We start from the raw sequence: 15,896 nt of genomic DNA, 5'->3' as shown, positions 1-15,896 counted from the left end.
TTTTTGCTCCTGGACTCTGATGTGAGCAGTGCCAGGTGCTCCCGGCTGTTGCCATCTGCTGTGCCTGCCAGAGGCCCAGTGCAGTGAGTGCACCTGCCCTGGACTAAAACTGTGACCCACATAGCCTTTCCTGTTTGTAAGCTAGTTATCTCGGGTACTTCCTGATAGTGGTTGAAAGCTGATGAATGCAGTTCTCTATCACTAGATTGAAAGCTCTAGGAGGGCAAAAAATTTTAACCTGCCTAATAAGCAAGCAATAAATGATAGTGGCTAATTATCGTTTATTGTTGTACTTTCATAGCAGTGACTAGAACATATTGGGTGTCCAGTACTTACTTGTTAGTTGACTGAGTTAGAGTAGTCTGGCACATACTCAAGAAAACAAGGATGGACAAATTTGTCCCCGTCTGAATCTGTTTTGCTTATTCCCCACCCCCACCTGAGACTGGGGATGGAACCCGGGGCGTCCGGCCACTGAGCTACACCACCGGCTCTTTTTATTTTATTTTTTAATTTTTTTGCTGCACTGGAGGTACAACCCAGGGACATTCTACCTCTGAGCTACGCCCCCAGCCCTATTTTTTATTCTACATTTTGAAGCGGGGTCTCACTGAGTTGCAAAGGGCCTCACTAAGTAGCTGAGACTGTCTGCGAACTGCAATCCTTCTGTCTCAGCCTCCCAAATGCTGGGATGACAAGCGTGTGCCACCATGTCTGGCTTTACTTTTATTTTGAAATCAGGTCTCATTAGGCTGCTGAGGGTCTCACTAAGTTGCTGTGACTGGCCTCGAACCTGTGATCTTCTGCCTCAGCCTCCCAAGTACTGGGATTACAGTTGTGTGCCCCCACACCCAGCGCGTTAGGCTTGTTCTGAATCACTAATGTTTCCGTGCCCGCCGTGGCCTGGACAGTCTCGTCGAGTCTGTTCCACTATTGCTATGGCTTGTCAGAATGTGTCCTCATGATTGGACCAGAAAACGCGGTCAGAGCACCTCGTGTCCCGCGGCGAGGCGTGAGGGAGGCGGTGCTTTTCAGCTGAACATGTTTGCGCAGTACCGGGCCCCTCCTGTCAGCGCTCCGCTGGTGCACGATGTGTGAGGCGAAGTGACTCTAACCAGAGGTGACGACGCGGGCGGTCCTGCGTCCAGCAGACCATAGCTTACCTTTCCCCCGTAGATTGGCTCCTTTTTTTCTGTTACTGAATGTCTGTGTTTAGGGCTCTACTGAGAGGCTGTTTGGTATATTTTGTTGCCTGTTTCTTCAGTTTTATGGGAGGGAAAAATTTAAGTCTGGCATGTAGTTTAATAAAAGTAAACTTCTCACCTGATTATATCCTTTCCATAAACTCTGAGAATGTGAACTTGAGCTCTAGCCCAACCAAATAAAGCGAAACTCCTTTCCACGCAGAATAGACTTTGAAGCAGCCGCAGCTGTAGGAGCCTTCTCCTTCCCTGGAGAATTTCCTTTTGTAAAAGGAAGTGTTTAACCTGGAGGCCTGCCTGTCTGACGGGAAGCTCGCCTCTCGCAGGCTGCCCCGTTCAGCCCTCAGTGAGAAGTTAGTTCTCAGCCTGCCCCCGGCCCTCCCGCCGCTGCCCTGGCTGGCCCTTGAGCCAGGGGCAGAGGGGCTGCTGGTGTTGGCAGAGAGTAACCCGGGGGGAGAACGTGTGCGCTGTCGGCATGACTGATCCGGGAGCCAGCGTGGCGTTTTTAAGGCAAAGAGAAAAGTCCTCGCTTAAGAGAAGGAAGACACTTAGTAGAATTACTTAAAAAAAAAAATCTCTTTTTTTAAAAATTCTTGTTGGTTGGGCACTAACTATAAAGACTGTATATGTACTGAGAAAAAGCAAATATCTTTGTCTTTTAGCTAATTACTCCAATAGCAAATAATTGCTTCTTTTATAATCAGACTTTAGATTGTTCTTTTAATTAGAACAGACTCCACTTGTTCACCTTTTTATTAAAGTAGATTTCCAGTTCTCAAACATAACTAATTTGGTAGTATGCTTAATTGATAACTGCATGTTTGCAAAGTTGGATGTAGAATGAATTTCAGTAAATATGATTTCAGTGATTTCTACTACCAAGTCATAGATACCTTTCCTTACATAACTGAATAGAATATAAAACATAAATGACCTATAAAACCACAGGAAACCCTTAAAATTGCATATTCAAATAGAACATTCTCATACAACTTATGTTAATGTTAAAATAAACCATAAATCAAGCTGGGCATGGTGATGCATGCCTGTAATCCGCGTACTTGGGAGGCTGAGACAGGAGGATCACTGGTTCAAGGACAGCCTCCGAAATGTGGTGAGAGCTCAGTGCTGAGCAACCTGGTAAGGCCTTCTTTCTGAAACAAAAAATAAAGAGGGCTGGAGTGTAGCTTGAAGGCAGAATGCCCAAAACAAACGACAACAAAAAGGCAGAAGAAAAATTATTTGTCAAAATGTGAACTATACCAGAAATGATATTTCTTTGTGAGATGTGACCCTTTTATTCTCTTGTATTTATTTGGTCATTTTGTTATACTAACATAGTGCCTCAACTTGTCCTTATTCCTGAGTAAATAAAATCTTTTAAATTCTTTATTTCAAGCCGGTCGTGGTGGTGCTCACTTACAATCCCCGCGCTTGGGAGGCTGAGACAGGAGGATCGTGCAGGCTCAAAGCCAGCCTCAGCTACGTAGGGAGGCCCTGTTTAAATAAAGTAGAAAATAGGGCTGGGGGGTAGCCCAGAGGTAGAAAGCCCACGGGTTCTACTCCCAGTACTTAAAAAAAAAAAATTCTTTATTTCTGAACATAGGCAGTTTTGTAATTACTCTGAGAGGTAGCCTGGCCAAAGTTAGTAGTCTTTAGTATGACAGACACTGCCCTGCTGACCTTGAGAGGTCATTTCCAAAACGTGGTGCGTGAACCTTTTAAGTCAGAGGAGTTGTACAGGATATTTGCCTGTCAGTGTGCCGTGAGATACTTGCTGACCAACTGAGCACAGTATTATGAAATGTCTTTAGCTTTTAGGTACCTCAACAGCTGATTTATAGATGTGATTCTAGGGTCACTGGGGAAGTTATCTGTTAGTCACATATTTATATTTCTAAAAGGGCATATATGAGAGACCATGGGTGTAGAGATTGGTTCATTTTTAAACTTAATGTTAAAAAATAAAATTGAAGCATTGAGTGAAAAAGCAAGATGCAAAAATAGTGTATATACTGTGTAACCATTTGAACAAAGGAGAAGGAAAAGAATGTTTTTGTGTTTTAGTCTTATTCATTACATCATCATCATTATTATTATTGTTTAAGAAATCAGAAGAAACTGTCACCCGTGGATGCCAGTTAGAGGGCAGGGATAGAACCTGAGCAAATAAAGGACAAAGCTTCAGAGAGCATTTTCAATATATTTAACTTTTTAATTTAAATATATTTGTTGGAATTTCAATATTGTGGTAGTTTCTAGCACCTTCATTGAAGTGTAACGGACACACAAACTGCACATTCATACTATGTACATATTTTCAGACTAATATGTTTTAACCATATGAATATGTTGTCTATTAAAAATGGGGAGAAATTAATTAGAGCTTTAAAAATTGACCAGTAAAGCCAGCATGGTGACACCGCTTGTATCCCAGGACTTGGGAGGCTGAGACAGGAGGATGGCAGGCTCACGGCCAGCCTCAGCAAATCGTGAGGCCCACAGTAAGAGAGTACGGCCATTGCTGCCTCGCCCTCCACCCGGCCTGGGCAGTCCACTCAGGATCAGTCACAGAACATCAGACCTTGACCAGGAAGGTGGACAGGGGGGCGTCGCCGGCCAGGACCCCGTTGCCCGCCCGCAGCTTCCTTGTAGAGCCACCTCGAGGCCTCCTCTGGTGGCGGGGAGGGTCTCTGGCTCGGCTCTGCCATCCCGCTTTGTCCGTGGGTCCGCTGCCGCAGGCTGCCGCTTTGTCCCCCGGGCTTTATCTTGGGGCGAAGCCCGTCAGACTCGGGCGCAGTGCCGGGGCTGGCTCAGCGTGCTCTGGTCTCGGGTTCCCACTCTCTGTGCGCCCAGGCTCCCTCGCGGACAAGCCTTTCTTTGCAGTCCAGTTCCATTGTGAGGACAGGTGCGTGGGGACACTGGCAGCCGGGTAGGTGCTTTGCCGTTTACTTGCTGGCTGGGCGGCCAGATTCTCCTGCTCTAGTTTGTGCACCTCATTGACATAAAAGCTACACTAAGAATGAAGGTTAATATGATGAAAGGCGTTTGTTGGATGACAAGATGGGCATATGATGTGTGACATGCACATGCAGCTGGTTTGTAAGATGGGTGAGTAAGATCTCGGGGCCTTCTTGCTGGCTGGGGCTGGCTAGGCTCAAGGATGCAGGGCCGGGGAGGGTGCAGCTACCTCCGTCTGTCAGACCCGGCCGGAGGATTTGCTGCTAGAGAATCCGAGAGCATCCCCCTCCTCTCCTCCACGCAGAGCCCTTTTCACCTAGGGCTTGCAGACAAACTAGGTGGCTTTCTCCTCAGAGCAGCTTTTGAGGAGACAGGGCCACCATTGCCCCTGCACGTAGGTGAGGACGCAGCTTCGCGAGGCCCCGGGTCTGCCCCGTCACAGGACCAGCAAATGGCGTGGCTGCTTCTCTACGCTCTTCTCCATGCCCCAGTTTCAAATGTATAATTCTAAAATAAGGAACTGGAACCCACAGATCCTTGAAAATTCTGCCATCCTTATAGAAAACCAGCAATCCAAACCTCTGTTGAGCATCTCAGTTGTCTTCAGGACAGGAGGGTTTGTTCGATAGTGTGACGGAGCTTACGTTTGAGCACCGTGGAGGTGAGAGGCGTCACTGTAACCCTTGCGGCTGGTTCAACTCCTGGAAGCTGGGTGACAACAGGAGACACCTCGTTGGGTCGGTAGAGGGGTTCTCAGAAGCAGAGATGAACAGAGGGAGGGAGGATCTAAAAATACTGAAGGCCAGGTCAGGTCCACATTGCGGGCCTCAGACTCCAGCTCACCAGGAAAGGATGGATTCTAGGAGTTTGGTGAGAACAGGGCCCTGGGCCCAGCCTCCGGGGATCTGTGTGTTGGTTGCTGACGCAGAGCCCTGGTTAAGAGAGAGGATTTCCTACGGTCAAGAGTCTGATTCTCTTGAGAATGAGGCACGAGAAGTGCAGGGTGAGCCTCACAGATGAGGAACTGGGGGTGGGCGGGGGCCGGCCACGGCCACGGGAGGAGACAGGCCGTGGTGGTGTGCGGCCGCTCCCGGGGCGTGCGGACACGAGCCCAGCGTTAGCCCAGCAGGCGCTGTGACAGCGTATTAGCCATTTTGCCCCTCTTCACGGGACCTGAAGCGTAGGGAGCCTCCTGTTTCTGCGTCCTCTCTGGGACGGCTGCATCCTGGCACTGGCGCGGCCATTCACGTCTATTCACGTTCACTCACCTTCACTTTTTCTCTTCACAGTAATTTTTAAGTCATTTGAAAATGTTTGTTTTGTTGTTCTGATAATGTGGGATTACTAACCTGGTCATTGACTGTTGTCCGTGCTCTGTTTTTAAGAAATAAGTAAATGAAACAGAAGAAAACCATTTGGACACTTGAGCTGCCTTGGTGCCTTTTAATTCCATACAGGTTGTTCATTTTTGGGCCCCCGTGGATTATAACTCGTGAATATGTCACGTTTTGTTTTCTTGAAGTTTTCGTTTTGAGGTAGTTGGATGATCACTGGTGCACTGCTTCTGAAGACCTGCCTGTTGTGCGAAGGACACAGTACATCGCGTGTGGAATTCGATTAATGGAGTGAACACTGTGACTCATACGCTCTGACCTGACACTTCTTTCTGACTCCGCGGTTTGTTTTCTGTCTGTCTCTCCGTGCAGGCTGTCAGTCCAGGGTGAAGCTGCTGGAGCGCGGAGCAAAGGTAGAGGATGGTGTAGGCTCTGGCTGCCCCAGAGCATCTTTCGTTGAGGAGCGGCCATTCCAGTCACCTCTCTGTGACCACGTGAGGGGCTGCTTTGTGGACGGAGCCCTTGGCAAGAGCACGTCGGCGGGCGAGAGACGAGACCCTGGAGGCTCCAGCTGAAGATAGGGCCCACGCCCTGCCCGTCGGCGCCAGCCTGACCGCGCACCTCGGTGCCATGGAGAGGCCGAGCCCTTGAGCACGCCACCGCACAGCACCGTGGCACATTAAAGAAGGGGTGGGAAAGAGGACTCGCTGTTGTCATGGCCCATGAGATGACTGGAGCCCACATCGTTACTGAGAGCTTGGTGGCTCTGCTGGAGAGTGGAACAGAGAGAGTGCTGCTAATCGATAGCCGGCCGTTCGTGGAGTACAACACCTCCCACATCTTGGAAGCCATCAACATCAACTGCTCCAAGCTCATGAAGCGAAGGCTGCAGCAGGACAAAGTGCTGATCACAGAGCTCATCCAGCACTCGGCGAAGCACAAGGTGAAGGCTTTTGCTGGCTGTTTTTCTCTTTTTTTCTTTGTGGTTCTTGAGGTGGAACCCAGGGGCTTCCTACCTCCGGGCTACACTCCCAGACCTATTTTAGACTTTATTTGGAAACTGTCTCACTAAGTTGCTGAGAGCCTCACTCAGTAGCTGAGGCTGGCTTCGAACCTGCGCGATCCTCCTGTCTCAGCCTCCCAAGCGCGGGGATGACAAGCGTGCGCCACCACGCCCGGCTCTCTTGCCTTTTAAACACACAGACACACAAAGCGGGAATGCTTTTTAGTTGAATTCTCATTTTCAAGTGGAGAAGTACTTGAGGAAGTTTTGGTTGCTTTTTAGATTTTGGTACTTTGCAGTACCTCAAAAGAATTTACAGTCATACTGTCCCATTTAAGGGCATTTGAAGCAGGCTGCAGGGCTCATTGTCGCTTCGGTTTCGATGTGTGCTGTGTCTCTATTCAAGGGCGTGCTGAAATTGTTTTCTCAGTACAGACATTGCTCTGAAATGTCATCTGTGTGGTACAGACGGCTATTTTCTTCAGGGATAAAAATGAGATCATCTTTTATTTTTAATAAATAACTGATTTCTTTGCTGTTATGTGGGAACCACTTTTCAAAAGTATTTTTTTTAGGTCAGGAATTGCTATGTTTATTTTACGTATTACTTGGTTTATGAACTTTACTCTTTTATAGTGTCAAAGATTTAAAACAAAAGAATTCTGAATACATCCAAACCATTTCATAGCTTGTTTTTTTTTTGGTACTGGGGATTGAACTCAGGCATTGTACCTCCGAGCTATACTCAGCCCTGTTTTTTATTTTGAAGCCGGGTCTCACTGGGTGGTGGAGGCCCTTACTAAATAGCTGAGGCTGGCTGTGAGCTTGTGGTCCTCCTGTTTCGACCTCCCAAGTACTAGGACTCCAAAGTGTGCACCACCACGCCTGCCTGTTTGATAGCATTTGAACCAAATGCTGGGCAGCATCTTATTTTTATTCAAATTATTAGTTGAAAAGAAGCAGCAGTTACTTGCTTTAGCACCAGTAGTTGGCACCCTATGCACCTGGTGGTTTGTGAGGTGGTTTTTTCATCTTCCTCCCTAACAAGGCTCCGTTTCATTTCAGGTTGACCTTGATTGCAGTCAGAAGGTGGTCGTTTATGATCAGAGCTCCCAAGATGTCGCCTCTCTGTCGTCAGACTGCTTCCTCACTGTACTTCTGGGTAAACTGGAGAAGAGCTTCGCCTCTGTCCACCTGCTTGCAGGTGAGCTGTGTGGCAGGGAGGACCTGGGAGCCTCTGGAGCCCAGGGCGGGAGGTCAGCACACTGAGGTGGAGCTGATGACAGCTCTCTGCTGGTGACCGGGGCCGGCAGCCCCAGTGACGTCTTTCTCCGCACTGGCAGTGCACTTGTGACTTAGCTGAAAGCCTCTTCACTGGGTGCTTGCTAGTTAGAAGCACTGCATGGGCCGCTGTGCCCACATGGCCAGCTCACGGCCAGTGTCTGTGTCTGAGGACTTTCACTCACCTGTGATAGGAAAACACCAGACAACCTACACTACAGCTCCCCATCAGCCAGACCAGTGTCCCCATGGTAGACCTGTAGTGAGCACTTAAAGTGGACTCCAAGATCCGGGCGTGGTGGCGCACGCTGGTGATCCTCGCGCTTGGGAGGCTGAGGCAGGAGGATCGCGTAGGTTAGAGGCCAGCCTCAGCTACTTAGTGAGGCTCTCGGCAACTTAGTAAGATCCTGTTTTCAAATAAAGTATAAAATAGGTCTGAGAGTGTAGCCCGGAGTTAGAAAAGCCCCTGGGTTCCACCCCCAGTACCACACACACACACACACACACACACACACACACACACACACACTAAATAAAGTGGACTCCAAGATAAAGGTTGCATTTCTAGATCGTATGAACAGTGAAGTAGGGAGAGAATGTGTGCAGTGTTTCTTCTTTAGGGGAACCATTTTAAAACTTAATTTTTCCCATGTGTTTTTGTTTTGTTTTTACAATAGGAAAAAATGTTTCAACTTATAAATGCTAAGCAACCAGGTGATGTTATAAAGGACATGGGAAGGACCAGCTATAATAGCTGTCCCAGGGAGAGTGGTGATGGAGTCCACCTCGGCTCAGCCCTGCTTCTCAGCCCTGCACATTGCCGAGGCCTTTGCTGTGGCCTGGCTCATAGTGGGGAACACAGCCGCACAGTAACGTGCCCTGAAGCTGCTGTTTTTCTTTATGGTACTGGGATCCAGGGGGCATTCTCTGAGCTGTACCTCCAGACTTATTTATTTATTCTGTATTATTTATTTATTTATGTATTGCCGCAATGGGGGTGGAACCCAGGGGCTACCTCCGAGCTATGCCCCAGCCCTATTTTTTATTGAACTTTCTTTCTTTATTTTGAAACAGGGTCTCACTGAGTTGTAAAGGGCCTCGCTATGAGGCCATCCATGAACCGTGATCCTCCAGTCCCCACCTCCCTAATGCTGGGATTGCAAGTGTGCACCACCACGCCCGGCTTTTATTCTTTATTTTGAAACAGGGTCTCACTGAGTTGCAGAGGTCCTCACTAAGTAGCTGAGGCTGGCTGTGAACTGCGATCCTCCTGTCTCAGCCTCCCAATGCTGGGATTACAAGTGTGCGCTACCACGACTCGCTTTATTTTTTGTTTTGAAATAGGGTCTCACTAGGTTGCTGAGAGTCTCACTACATTGCTGAGGCTGTTTTTGAGCATGGGGTAGTCCCGTCTTAGCCTCCCAGTACTGAGATTACAGGCTTGTTCCTCCAGGCCTGTCTTTATATTAACATTTTTAAACTCTGTGGGTTTAGATTTCCTTGTCTTCAGTTTTTTCTCACAAGCTCTTGCTTTAGTTCTTTAACAAGGGTAGTTCTCGTCTGTCAGCTCAGCTGCCAGCCACACTTTTCATTCCTGCTGTGATTCTGCCCAGTCTGAGTGTCCTGAAGTGGGGCCTGTTGAATGCAATTAGTAGAATTTTGTGATTGAAGCTGGGCCTGGTGACACACACTTGTGATCTCAGCACTTGGGAGGCTGAGACAGGAGGATCACAGATTCGCAGGCAGCCTCAGCAACGTGTAAGGCCTCCACGACTTAGTGAGACCCTGTTTGAAAATAAAGAAAGCAGGGCTGGATATGTAGCTCAGCAGTCAAATGCCCCTGGGTTCAATCTCCAGTAACACACACACACACACACACACACACACACACACACACACACCACAATTTGGTGATTGAGAATAGGAGAATAGGTGTGTGTGTGTGTGTGTGTGTGTGTGTGTGTGTGTGTTGCTGGGCGTTGAGCCCCAGGCCTTGCACATGCTAAGCCATTGTTCTACCACTGAGCTACATGCTTAGCCTGATAGTCACACTCTTTTAATAAAGAATAAATGTGTGATAAACATAACAATTACTAAGCCAGGTGTGGTGGCACACCCTTGGAAGCCCAGTACTTATGAGACAGGAGGATTGCAGGTTTGTGGCCACCATCAGCAGCTTGTGAGGCCCTCCAGAACTTAGTGAGACCCTGTTTCAAAATAATGGAAATAGGGCTGGGGTGTAACTCGGAGGTAGAGTGCCCTGGGTTCCGTGCCCAGTACCGCACAAGGACATCAGCAGTAATGATTGTAGTCCACTGAGCTCACTTGGTGAGTCTAGCTCCACCTGCTCCTCGAGCCGCTGAGGGACTTGACTGCAGATTCTCTGAAGGGGATCCATGCTTTTCTTAAAGAGGCCCAGATGTGCTTCATGACAGAGTGGCCGTCCTGCCGCTCTGAGTGACAGCTTGGCCAAGCCGACCCCGGAAGGAGGGGCTCGAGCTGCGTTTCCAGCACAGGGTCCTGACTTCCCACATGCCTTTGCTTCTCTACCCAGGGCAGCCTTAGTTCTCTGGACCAGTTCTTAGCACTCATGTAGCTCTGGGGGGCACTCGCTGGGCAGGAAAGAAGCAGGGACGCTCTCTGACCAGCTGGGTCAACCCAGGGACGGTGGCAATGCACACTGAGGCAGAACACACTCACGTCCCCATTTCCTACAAGAAATGTCTGCGAGGCCTGCATGGCCTCACCCAGGCGCCACCCAGAGCCGTGCTGCGCAGCCGCGTCCAGCATGCAGCTGGCTTCCAGTCTGAATGGCCGTATTTCGGAGTTTCTGAGCAGCCAGGTCTATTCTGGTACCTGAGAGGAAGGGTGCTTGATGTTAACCGCCTGCCTGAACGCCTGAAAACCTCTCACCGAGCGGCTGTTCTCTTGGCTAGTGAGTCCGCTTCTGGGGTAGAGAGGACATTGAAGTAAGGGAAGAAGAATGTTAGGGAAGGGGTGCCCATCAGTTCTTGGGAACCCGATTTTGTTTTCTTCTTGTTGCCAAGGTCTAGCTGCTCTGAGGCAGTGCCAGGAATGTGAGATAGAGGACATACTGATAAAAGTTTCTTCAGTGTTTCTCTTGGGGAGAAATATCTGACCATGCGGAAGCACACTGGCGTCTCACAGAAGCTACTGCGAATTCCAAGGTCACTGGGAATGATGCTCGTTCCCAAGCGCCCCCCGGCTTCCAGCAGTGAGGTTTCTTGTCGGCCTTGATGGACATGACAATGCGGAGATACAGCGGCAGTTTGAGTGATTTTCCCACCAGTTTAGAACATCTAGCACCTTGAGAAAGGAGGAAAACACCAGCTGTGTGTGATGATCTTATGGTGTCAGGGAGGCGGGGAGAACTGGAGAGCGAGTTGGAGAAGGGACTGGACTGCCCAAGGAACTGATGGCGGTGTCCCAGTGAGCTAGGAAAAAGGAGACAGAGCCGGGCGAGGTGGCGCACCCTTGTAATCCCCGTACTGGGGAGGCTGAGACAGGACGATCCGGGTTCGTGGCCAGCCTCAGCTACTTAGCCCTCTGCAACTTAGCGAGACCCTGTTGCAAAATAAAGAATTAAAAAAAAATAGGGTTGGGGGATGTACCTCAAAGGTAGAATGCCCCTGGGTTCCATCCCCAGTACTGGGGAAAAAAATACCAGAAAAAAGAGATAGAAAAGGAGGCTGCGAGGAAGGGGGTGGGATATGGGGAGGTGCTCTTGAAGTGGACTTAAACGTGTTAAAATGAATACAAATACTGCTGTAATTAATGCTCATTTTGTGTGATCCTTAAATACCGAAATTTGATAAACAGCTAATAATTATAGGCACTTAACTTTAATCAAAAAGACAAGTCTGAGCGGGCATGGTGGTGCACTCTCGTAATCCCATCACTCGGGAGGCTGAGACAGGAGGAATCGGGTTCGAGGCCAGCCTCAGCTACTTAGTGAGGCCCTCTGCAACTTAGGCCCTGTTTCAAAATAAAGAATAAAAAAATAGGGCTGGGGGTATATCTTACAGGTAGAATGTCCCTGGGTTCAATCTCCAGTAACACGGAAAAAAAGATAAGTCTGAATCCATGTTAAAGGAGAAAAGTTGGAATAATTTTTATGTTTAAAAAAATGTAATTGCAGCTGGGCGTGGTGGTGCACGCTTGTAATCCCCATGCTTGGGAGGCGGAGACAGGAGGATCGCGCAGGTTCGAAGCCAGCCGCGCTGGCATAAGAGACCGTTTCCAAATAAAAATATAAAAAATAGATCTGGGAGTGTAGCTCGGAGATAGAAGGGCTTCCAGGAACCCCAGTACCACCAAAAAAAAAAAAAAAAAAAAAAGTAATTGCTAAGGTGGGTGTGGTGGTACATGCTTGTAATCCTAGTACTTGGGAGGCTGAGACAGGAGGATCAAAGGTTTGCAGACAGCCTCAGTTACTTAGGCCCTCTGCAACTTAGTGAGACCCTGTTTCAAAGTAAAGAATAAAAACAAGGCTGGGAGCTGGGCATGGTGGGCACGCTTGTAATCCCAGCATCTGGGAGGCTGAGATAGGAGGATCGCAGTTTGCAGACAGCCTCAGCTAATTAGTGGGGCTCTTTGCAACTCAGTGAGACCCTGTTTCAAAATAAAGAATAAGTCGGGTGTAGTGGCGCACGCTTGTAATCCCAGCGCTTGGGAGGCTGAGACAGGAGGATCTCACAGGTTCGAAGCCAGCCGCGCTGGTTTAAGAGACCCTGTTTCCAAATAAAAAGTATAAAAATAGGCCTGGGAGTGTAGCCCGGAGGTAGAAGGGTTTCCAGGAACCCCAGTACCACCAAAAAAAAAAAAAAAAAAAAAAAAAGCTTAATTACCAACAGCAGCAGCATCTTAGCAGAAAGGATGGATTTGGATCCTTAAAGGAAGGCTTCCGTCATCGGTGGGTGGGTAATTGCACCTGCCCCAGTTTTGAATTCAGTTATTACAGAAGCAGAAGGGCTGCTCTCCACAGCCGTTTTGAATGTTAGATTTAAACTGGTTGTGGTAGCCACGTCTGTGATCCCAGTACTGGGGAAGGAGGCGGAGACAGGCTTGAGGCTAGTCTCACCGATTTAGGGAGGCCCTCAGCAACTCAGGGAGGCTGGAAGAAAAGCTCTGGTGGCAAAACTCGAAAGTAGAATGACCCTGGGTGCAATTTCTGGTACCTAAATAAACAAGTGAAAACTTAAGCAGCTGGGTATGGGGGAGCACACGTGCAATCCCAGAACTCGGGAGGCTAAAACAGGAAGATTGCAGATTCAAGGCCAGTCTCAACTTAGACCCTGTTTCAAAATAAAAAGGGCTGGGGATATAGCTCAGAGGTAGGACACCCCAGGGTTCAGCTGCCAGCACCAAAAAAAGTTAAGACTCAAGAACTCATCAGTGAGGTGCCAGAGTGGGTGGGACGTAAACGTTTTTCTTTTATACATGGCTTTGCATCCTAGGCAGGGCTTTGTAAGGGAAATGCTGTAATTTCTATTTGGCTAAAAATGGGTGGATTTCTAATTTAGTGAGAATCTAGATCGATAGAGAATATTTCAGAAAAGTCTGGGTTCCTTTAAATATCTTTAAAAAACTGTGGAGAATTAGTTGCAAAGAATAAACTCCCAGCTTAGTGGGCACAATCGTAGCAGTAGGAGGACTAGGTGGGCCCGCTCTGCCTGCCGCTCGCCCCACAGAGGCGAAGTGAGGGGAGGGGAGGGCAGAGGTGTTGCTGGTCAGCACCTGTGCTCAGGACCGTTTTCAGGGTTTGGTACCATTTATAACTCCGTGGTGGCACACACCTGTAATCCCAGAACTTGGGAGGCTGAGACAAAAAGATCACCGATTTAAGGCCAACCTCAGCAACTTAGCCAGACCCTGTTTCAAAATAAAAATAAAATTGGTCGGGCCCGTGTCCCCCCCAGGCCACTGGAGTCTAGCCGTCTTCTCACGTCCTCTGTTTAGCCATTTTCGAATCCATTACTCACACTGTGGCCAAAGTTACACTTATTTTTGCTTTTAATCTTATTTTATATACATTAAAAAGGTTTACTGGGCATCGAAGCCAGGGAGGGGATGCTCTACCACGGAGCTACACTGCCCGCCTCTTTTATTTTTATTTTGAGACAGGGCCTCCTTAAGTTGCTAAGACTGGCCTGGAACTTTCAATCCTCCTGCCTCAGGCTCCTAAGTGGCTGGGATCATAGGTGTGCACCACCGCCCTCCGTAGTATTAGTTTTCATTTGTTTGTGTGGTGCTGGGGATTGAACCCAGGACCTCAAGCATGCTAAGCAAGTGCTCAACCATTGAGCTATGCCTCCATTCATCCGTTTATGTTTTTAAAGTATTTCAGATGCATCACTTTCAGTTTAACGTGCATCAACACTCTTAATTACAAAATTCTTGACTGACTCAAAGGCTTTGCAGTGGCCCGCCTCTGCCTGTGTCTCTGACTACATCTAACGCCACTGTGAGTCCTCGGTTGTTTCTTTTGGCTTGTTTGGTCTGGCCAGACCTTTATCCCGGTTGCGGGAACCTGCAGCGTCGTGCGCTGTGGGCTCCACAAAGGCTCTCTCCTGCGCCGGGGTCTCCTGCTCTCTCCCCTCAGGTGGGATCAGTGTTGGTAAGCCTAGCCTAGCCACCATACAGTCGATTTCACGCTCCTTTGGCCACCTGCTGTATTTAGTTAACTGTTCATCTAAACTCTTGGTTAAATTTGTATCACTAAACTGACAACTCCAGAGAGGGCCTGTCTCGGTCACCAGTGGCCCCTTACCTGCAGTGTGTCCAGCTCACAGTAGACATTTAGGAAGTGTCCCGTGAGCTTCTGTGTGCATCCCGGTGGGGTCAGTGTTACTTGGTGGACTGAAGGTATTGGTCTCTTCCTTCGCTGCTCTGTGAAGTCTCCCGTGAGCTCGCAGTTGGCGGAGTGGATATACACAGGCTCTCGGGAGCCTGCCTCAGGTGGATGAGCAGGCTTCGAGCCTCACGTAGAAAGACCCGAGGAGCACCTTGAAAGCGGTTCACGGACAGCTCAGTTAGGCACATTTGACTCTTGGTTCATGCTCCCCAGAGCAGACTGTGTTCCTTTTTCCTGCCAACTTGGAGTCCCCCCAGTTGATAGCACATTCCGTTGAGCCCCCATCACCAGAAGCTCATCCAGCCATCCCTTCACAGAGCTGCCAGCTGCACTCTCCACACGCTGTCCTGGGCCCCGTGGAGCGTCAAGAACTCCTCTTGCAGATTCTTTGGCAGAAAGTGCCCTGGATGTGGGGGGAAGCCCAGGAAGGATTCGGCATTGCTCTGGGCAGCCAGAATGGCGTTCACCAGCTGTGCCTTTCCGCCTTCAGGGGCAGAGTGTCTTCCCTGCCTGCGACCTCCTTTCTCACCCAGGGTCTTCTGAGACATTCTGGCCCACGAGTAGGAAGCAGGTTCTGTGCCCCCACCCATGCCAGGATAGCTGTTGGCTTTGAGTGCAATCAGGAAACCCCCGTGAACACAACAATATACAAGACTTATGTCCATCAACAGCTATTCATTGAAACAAGGAAGGATTCAGTAAACACTTACTGGATTCTAATTATACTCCAGGTGCTGTGCTAACTGCTCAAGCGATTTCAAAGGAGTGTGAGACACAGTACTCACAGGCAGTTCACAGTGCTCGCAAAGCCATTGCCAGAGGATCCGTACATACTTTACAGATTTCCTAAATTGGCATGACTGTATCTAGACACACTGATCAGGGAAGATACGTAGATTTTTTTTATTCAGCACCAGAGTAGAATAGAAAGTCAGAATTTCACACAGTAAGGAAAGATTGTCTTTTGAAACTTGTGTTCCAGTGATGTGTGTGCTGAAGGTTTTTCAATAAAAGTGTTTTGTTAGCTGAGTGTGGGAACATGCCTTAATCCCAGTACTTGGGAGGCTGAGATAGGCTCACAGGTTCCAGGATAGCCCCAGCAACTTAGTGACACCCTGTTTCAAAATATCAAATAGGGCTAGAAGTGCAGCTCAGAGGTAGAATGCCAGGGTGTTCCTATTCCCTCTTCTTCCCCACAACAATGATGATGATGATGTATTTTGATGGTCATGGCAAAAAAC

The 15,896-nt window shown here is 48.6% G+C and overlaps 1 protein-coding gene across 2 annotated transcripts in view; it reads left to right on the top strand.

Annotated features, from left to right (window-relative positions):
* Positions 1–6,212: 6,212 nt before the first annotated feature.
* DUSP16 (dual specificity phosphatase 16) overlaps positions 6,213–15,896 on the top strand; it is a gene marked incomplete at both ends in the record, with an annotated part of 35,596 nt that continues 25,912 nt past the window's right edge. For both annotated transcript variants that reach the window (XM_080706606.1, XM_080706605.1), the window contains 2 exons: positions 6,213–6,440; positions 7,566–7,704. In XM_080706606.1, the coding sequence (XP_080562732.1) occupies positions 6,213–6,440; positions 7,566–7,704 (367 nt within the window). The remainder of the gene's footprint in view (positions 6,441–7,565; positions 7,705–15,896) is intronic.

This window comes from Muscardinus avellanarius (assembly GCF_963383645.1).
Source record: "Muscardinus avellanarius genome assembly, chromosome: 11".
In the NCBI taxonomy this organism is placed as follows: Eukaryota; Metazoa; Chordata; class Mammalia; order Rodentia; family Gliridae; genus Muscardinus; species Muscardinus avellanarius.
This window is presented reverse-complemented; position numbering and strand designations above follow the sequence as displayed.